Source organism: Chamaea fasciata, unplaced genomic scaffold, assembly GCF_029207755.1.
Source record: "Chamaea fasciata isolate MVZ Bird 193981 ecotype frontalis unplaced genomic scaffold, bChaFas1.0.hap1 SCAF_4, whole genome shotgun sequence".
Classification (NCBI taxonomy): domain Eukaryota; kingdom Metazoa; phylum Chordata; class Aves; order Passeriformes; family Sylviidae; genus Chamaea; species Chamaea fasciata.
The window spans coordinates 18989551-18997296 of NW_027094089.1; the positions used below are offsets into that span (position 1 = coordinate 18989551).

Genomic DNA, 7746 nt, shown 5'->3' on the forward strand with positions numbered 1-7746 from the left:
TGTGCCTGCTGTGTCTGGTGCCCCTTGAACTCAGCCTGGGCAGCATCCAAGACTGCTTTCACCATGCCAGGCAGACACACGAGCACTCTTATGATCCCAGCTGTAAGAGCTGGCAGCCAGGGAGCAACCTGATGCCTGCTTAGTTTGCTTGCATAGATGCAGCCTTGTCCTTTCTCTCCTGCCTTGTGCACAGTCACCAAGAGAGTGGTTGTTTTGTCAGCTTCTTTTGAAAGTTCTGTAGTTACAGCATCTTATTGCTCCACAGCATGTGAAATACAGGTCTCCAGGTTTGAATAAAGGGCTACAGGTGATACAACCAATGCTCTAGAGCCTAAGTGATCCCTGCATGTAACTCCTGAGCTACTGAGGGCATGTCTATCACACTGCAACAGATTCTGGTCCTGCACCACCCACCCCTGAGGATGCAGCGAGGTTAGGAAAAGAGCAAGAAAAACATGTCTGGGGAGAGAAAAGCAGGAGGACCTTTTTACTGAAACTAGCTTCAGACTGAGAACCGAGGATTTTGACATGGCAGTGGCTAGCTGCTTTCCCTAAGGAAAGTGGCTGCTTCCTTCTAAAGAGATCATTGACATTTTGAGTCAGAGAAACTCACTCCCTAGTTTACTAAGCACTGAACCAGTCTGGTTTTTGATGGATTTCTGAGGAGTTGGGCTCTGGAGGTCAGAGAGAGGCTGCTGCAGGGCTGGAGGAGGGATAGGATCCAGGACCACATACCTGGTCCAGGACGGTGTCTCTTCTTGTCTTCCCCTGGGGGCAGTAAGAGCAGCCTGCTGCCAGATCTGAGATCTGGATCGCCATCCACTTGAGAACCATGGCAGGCCAGGACCTAGCAGGGATCTGTGGCGTGCAGCTGCACTGCTCTGAGGAGAACACATCTACTGCTCCCAGGAGAGATGGAAACCCTGGGCTTTGCAACCCTGCTCTTACAGGCTGGTTGGCTAAGACATCCCTGAAACTCTTATGGAAATGGATTAATCTGTTTCCAGCATCCAAAAGATCAGTGCAAGCCCCTTCTCCCTCATTTTTCCTGTTCTCCTTGTCATGGTAGCCTGCAACCAAGGATGAAACTGATCCACCGAAGGCTAAGCCCCTCTGGCAGTCCCTGCCCTTCACAGGGACCTGCTCCAGCTGCAGCAGCTCAGCCTCAGAGCAGATCTATGCCAAGCATCCTCCCTCTCCCCAGTCACGGCCCCCTCACAGGTCACTGAGTGAGCAGCAGGAAGGCTTCTGTCCAAGCCAGCGCCAATTATCCTCATTTCCCACTCACACTGTTTGTCTTGGCCTCTCTTCCCATACCAGCCTTCCTTCTCTTCCTTCTGCTCAGGATTGAATTGCTGGGGCTGTCACTAGAGTTAATGATCTGGGACAGAGCTGGTGCTCTGTGGGAGTCACTCTCAGAGTGACATGCAAGCCTGAGGCATTGCATGTGCAGATACCAGGGAGGAGGACTCCAGAGGGGAGAACACCTGAAAGAGAAACAAGCCACCAACTGAGTGAGCCAGGCAACCAGGGGAGAAGGGACAGGATTTAGCTTGCATTCAAGAGGCGTCAGCAAAAAGCCATCAGGTACCTGGGCACTCCCTAGCTTGAACAGCCCAGCCACTGCACCACCATGGATACCATCCCCTGAGGTGGCCATTGCTGGTTCCCCTTGCCTTCAGCCATAGTCCTGGGCCATTTCACTCCCAGCCTGTGGCCAGGCATGCTGACTAGCACAAACTCGACTAATTTAATGATGCAGACAGTCACACAAGGGTGCTTGGGAGGAGAGGATGGTGCCTGCCTGTTGGACACACAAATGTCTCAGCAGGAAAGAACAGCTTTGCTCAAATATCACACGGCCTGGACAAAAGGGGACATAACAACACTTTGAGACAGCAAGACCTTATTCAGAGTGCACAGCAGACCTGAGGCTCAAGAGAAAAATGGCCACAGACTCTCAGCTTACTGTAGATAAGTGGCAGGAGCTGGGGGGCTGCCATCTGTGCCTTATCCATGGATGTGCCCAGGAGTAGGTGTTTTCAGCAGCTCCATTGCTCCAAAAGCTTATCCTTCTACTCACCTGCACCCCAGCTGCCAGCAGTACTGACCTGCCAGAGCAATCAACTACACTGTGCCTCAGTTTCCCTTTACTGCAAGGACAAACCTCCTGTTCCTGCAGCACTTCTTTCATATCCCCTGCTCCTTTGGAAGCGGAGAGCTGGGGAGCTCCAACCCAGCATCTGCACTTGCAGGACTGAAGCATTTGAGGCTGGATGGTGCAATATTGGCATGCTCCCTTCTACCCCATCCCTGCACACCTTCCCAGAGGAACCTGCTCCGGTAGCCTGGCCAAGCAGTGTAGAGCAGGGTGCCTGTTTTGCCACAGTGTTGAGGTACTCCCAGGAGAGACCTGCAGCCCAGGCTGCTGTGTCCTTCATCCCTGTGAACCCTCCTTCCTTCTCCTCACACCACAGCATATCCCCCTTGCCACTGCAGCACAGGAGGCAGAGCTGTCTGTTCACCACACATTCCACACTGGCTTTCAGGCTCAAACATGAGGCATGACAACTACCTGCTGGCTTTTCTTTTTATTTAACAAAATCACAGCCCAATTAAAAAAAGAGATTTAAAAAAATAGAGAGAGAGTAAAGAAGAGACATACACATGGAATTGTTGCAATGAACAGATCTAGCAGCAAATAACCTGAGAGCAGCATGAACTTCAGGTGTGGTCACGGGGCAGGGCTGGACCGTGGTATCAGGTTGGGGGACTGAGAAAGGATGCAATCCCTATTCCTTCGCCCTCAGAGGAGAACGGGGGCTAAGAGCCACATCTCTGCCTGCTCCACACTAGTGGCTCTATTTCTACCCTTGCAAGGAAGAATGTATGGCCACTGTGGAACATCTCAATCACTCCCCTCCAACCCCACAATGTTCTATGTTGGCAGCCCTTCCCACGGATGCAGAAGAACCCTAAGTTGGGGCTGACAATGGAAAGCAAAGGGGTTGGACTAGAGCTGGATGTCACAGCTGCTGTGCTGATGGGAAGTCTGAGATTCCCCAGCTCACCTCGCAGATCAGTCCATCAAGCAGATTCCAGGCTGCAAAGGTGATGGAGTCCAGCAGCCCCTGGCTCAGCCTGACACAGGCTGCTGGGTCACATTGGAGGCAGAGGGAAAAAGACAGAGCAGACAGAACTCTGCCCAGCCCCACACACTGGCATGAGTCTCAAGGAGGGTCAGCCCATAGGCTGGAGGTGGAAGCAAGCTGGCTCCATTAGCATCAGATTCACAGATGGGAGGTGGTCCCCTCCAGCTGACAGGACCAGCCATGGCTTCTTCAGGACCTACTTGCCCTGGGGTTTGCCCTAGGGAAGGGGAAAACCCAAGTGGTATTAGTGTGCTCCTTGGGGTATGAGCTTCCCCAGAGTCCCTTCCTCTGCTGGACAAGCCATGGTCATGATGGACCAGTCAGGGCTTGTAAAGCACCCCCCAAACTCATCACAAGCCCTCTCTATGAAGATGCAAAAGCAGCAGACCCCAAGCTTGAGGGGCAGAAGTGGGGAGGGATTTTGCTCCCAGTGCCATTTGCCATGGCACATACCAGGCTCAGACAAGAGTGACACTGGGTAGACAAAAGTCCCAGGACTGCATTTATTGGGGGTGGAAGAGGGACTACCAAGGAGGCAGACTGGTGCCAGTTGGAGGTAGGAGGGATGGAGACAAGACAAATTAACCATGCCTCAGCAGAGCATGCCCCTGCTCTTCCCAGCAGCCCAGTCACAATGGAAAAGGCTTATTTGGCAGAGGATAAATCCATCCCCTGGGCTGATTTCTTGCCTGGCTGAGAACAGGGATGGTTCTTACCCTCTTGGCAGAGCTGGCATCCAGCCTCTCTTGGAGACGAATCACCCATGAGGAGTGGAGGGGTGCACAGAGGCGCTTGCCCTTTGTGGTGATGAATCTGCCAGGCCCATGAGGGAAATAACACAAGATGAAGTGAGCAGACACCCCATGGATGCTCAAGAACAGTTTAAGCTCCCTACCTTACTGCCCTCCCCCATCTCTGCCTGTAGATTACTTTCTTCCCTGGCTTTTGTCCCATGCTCTCCCCTCTCAGCTTCTCCCACTCCCACTGAGCCTCTGGATCTCCAGGATTGGATCCCTTCTGCAGTTCTCCCTATTCCTTCTCCCTCAAATCCAGCTCAACGTCCCTGCACCATGCTGCTCTGCCTACAACCCTGCCTCCATGCAAGGTCCATCCCTTGGCCATCACGAGGCCTTGTCCCTCAGCCATCACTGCCTGGGCTCTTACACGGTAGCAGGGATGTCACAGCCGTCCTGCACCAGCTGGAGCCGGTAATCCTGCACGATCCGCCGTGGGATGGGCATATCGCTCGTCCGCAGGCAGCAGTCGAGGACATTGTTCCCACCATGCCCTGAAGGAGGAACACATCATGGAGGCTGAGGTCAGATGCACCTCTCCCAGCTTCCTCAGAGGGTGAAGGGGCTGCGGAAGGATGGTGCCGGCAGGAATGCTGTCACACACTGCCCTGGCTGGGCACACAGGCACCAGCTTTATTGCGCTCACACCCCAGTGCAGGGAGCCCTCTGCCTTCTCCTGACAGAAAGCAAAGGAGATGGGCAAGAGCAAACAGGCAGAAGGCAATCCTTTGGCAAGACTGCGTCCCTCCTGCACCCCAGCTAGCAAGGCAGGACACAGGGGTCTTTATTTACCCTGCTTCAGGGTGCTGCAATACAGACACACATTTCCAAGGGGCTGGGGATAACTTCAACTTTTTTTACTGAAGCAATGACAGGTTTGGCTGCTACCCCGCCACCAGCCCACCCCACACAGGTCATTCCTGTGACAGTTGAAGGACATAGCTGTCTGTGCTTCTCTGCAGGGAAGGAGATCCAGAGTCACTCTCCCAGCAAATGCTGTATTCACTGCTAATGCCTGACAAGGCTGGCAGACCCACGGACGTCTGTACCCTCAGCAGTAAGGTGAGGTGCAACACCACACAGTGTCTGGACCCCCCAAATCCCCACCACAGGTAGAGGTTCTGATGTCACTCAGCCAGACAGCTGCAACCTGTGCAAACCCCACATCCAACAGCCCATCAAACATCAACCCTCCCCTAACAAACACCTTTCCTCTGACTTCAAGCCCTGCCACTTGCCTCCAGGCTGCCCTGCACCACAGGATGACAGGAACACTCCCTCAGTGTACTGGGGACAGTGGGACCAAGACAATCCCAGCCCAATGTGTGCAAGCTAGGCTAGGGCACTGGGAGGCAGGATTGCTCCATGGCATTTCCCAAACACACCTTCCCAGCCCCAAAACCTTGCAGACTCCTGTCTGGACTTTGGGCAGGACAAAGTCCCTGTGGGACAGGTCACAAGAAGAGGCTGCAGGAGAGCTGTGATGGAGTGGCAGCCACATGTCCCTCTAAAAGTCTGCTGAAAATGCAAAAGAAAGAAGAAACAGAATCCTCTCACTTCCATAGGAAAGCCAGACTGAGAGGTCCCCTCTTACCATTCAAAATATGTCCCAGCAACAAGAGACTGAGGCAGAGAAGATGTCGACGCTGCATTTTGCTGCTGAGTCTGGCAGAGGATGGGCCGGAGGCAATGGAGCTCCAGACAGGAGAGGTGAGCTCTGCACAGCTTCCCTGTGCCCTGCTGCTACTGCTCCCCACTGCTTATATATCCTTCCAGCCCATGGCTTTCACTTTCTTTCAGAGGCTGGGAGGTTGTAACAAGTCTTACAACAGGCTGGATTTAATTTCTGAGCAGTTCCTGAATATCCCAGCAGCTGCTTTCCCTGCAGCCAGCTGTTCTCTGGTCCCATAGCCAAACATGCTCTTGCCCTCTCTGCCAGCACTCAGGACGTAGGTGTTGCTGGTCAAGACCAGGCAGCTCAAGGGTCTCTTTACCTTGTGAAAGCACCCCAGGGCCCTGGGATGGCACCTGGGAGGGTTCTTACCCCACATATTTCCCAGTCTCCTCTCTGAGATGTCTCTGGGGCATTCACATTAAATATCTCGTAGTCTAAACTCTCTGATCCTATGGGGGGGTAGGACTTGCCTCAACCTCATTTTTGGGGTATATGTTGGTACCGGGCTGATGTCTATCTGCCCCCAAGAGCCTCCCCAGCTGGTTGCTGAAGCCTGGCTTTCTCCTCCTGCCCTCCCCAGTGCCCGCATGGGGGCACATCCGAAGCTGGCTGAGAGAGGAGAGCCCAGCCAGCATGCTCCACTCCAGGGCCAAGATCTCACAGGCCAGAAGACAACCTGATTTCCAGGTGTCCCAGAAAATGGGTTCTTGGCCAAAGGCAGCTACAGAGCTTCCTGTAAACAGGTTTTCTCCACGCAAGAGCAGAAATCCCCCACGGAGGCTGTGCGCACAGCACAGGGTGCCAGCAGCTCACCCACTGCGTGGGCACTGCTGAGAGTGAGGACCAGCGCTCCCGCTTTGAATCTTCACAGGAGTACAGGGACGGGGGTTGTTTCTCCTTGGTATGGTGACTCACCACTGTGCCAGTGCCAGTGCCACCTGCAGTGATGTCCCTTAAACCAGGCTGCTTCAGTCCCCTGTGGGAAGCAGAGAGCACTGGGGTTGTGCAGCCCAGGGAAAGAATGATGGAAGGTTCACTTCTGTCAGCAGCTGCCTTGTAGGGAGTTGGAGATGTCAGTCTGGGTCTCCTCTGAGGGGCCCAGGGACAGACAAACGTAAAGGCATCAGATGCACCCAGATAAATTCCCACTGACAATAGGAAAAATACTTTGCAGCAGGGGTGAACAAATGCTGGAGCAGAACCTCTGTGCCTGCATCTTTTCCCTTGCTCAAGCTTTGGACTCGTCCTTGCACCCTAGTGGAGAGCAGTGTACAGACCCCTTTCATGTGGACAAATATCTACCCGGGAACAAGGCACACACCTGGGACCTGGGGACCTCAGTGAGTCCCTCTGCTCCTCTCAACAGTAGGAGAGGCTCTGCCTCTTCCCCACTCCATGTTAAGAAGCAAGAGGAGACTCCAGCCATGCCACAAAACATGGTGCTGCATCCCTGCAGTGGCACTGGCACTGTCGCCAGCCTCATATGTGGGGTGCTCTCCATCAGGAAAGCATTGCCTCTGACTGCTCCTGTGCCCCAGCAAGCCAGCACTGTGGAGAAGGAATCAGGCGGGGGCTGGTGAGCAGGAGGAGTAGCACAAACAGGATGTGCCAGCTTAACTTCAGTCAGCACCTGCTGACACTCACAAGCCAGCAGAAGGTGAGTTTAGGTGGTGAAGGATTAGCGTCCATCATGAGCGCTGGACTCCCTGCAGGTCTGGGGATGTAGGCTGGTTCCGCAACCTGGCCTCTGCTTAATCTCCTCAGGACACTGCCAAATAGATGTCACAGCAGGGAAGATGACAGCTCCTGGTTGCTGGTGGCCAGAACTGCTCCTAACTGAGAGCCAGCTCCTCGCTGGGGGTTGGTCTGACAGTGTGGAGCCCTCTGCAAAGAGGGGGTCCCAAGTGCAGGGCTCTGACCCACTGGCAAGGGGTACTGGGGGACCTGCCCAGCAACAAACCCTCACCTCCTTGCATGTTCAGTGTGTTTGACAGAACTTGAAGCACAACCAAGGGCTGGCAAGGGGTGCTGGAGGTCCCGTGCTATGGGACTCTCCCAAGGCACTGCTGGGTTCTGCACCTCTTGGCAAGCAGGGGTGTCTCCAGACATCACTTCCCTGGCACAA

At 54.1% G+C, this 7746-nt stretch overlaps 1 protein-coding gene across 1 annotated transcript; it reads right to left on the reverse strand.

Annotated features, from left to right (window-relative positions):
- Positions 1–2584: 2584 nt before the first annotated feature.
- Positions 2585–5598, reverse strand: CCL19 (C-C motif chemokine ligand 19). Its single transcript, XM_066182306.1, has 4 exons — positions 5541–5598; positions 4317–4440; positions 3869–3965; positions 2585–3369 (listed from the first exon to the last, which is right to left on the reverse strand). The coding sequence occupies exons 1-4, from the start codon at positions 5596–5598 to the stop codon at positions 3349–3351; spliced, it is 300 nt and encodes a 99-aa protein (XP_066038403.1). The 3' UTR covers positions 2585–3348.
- Positions 5599–7746: the final 2148 nt, after the last annotated feature.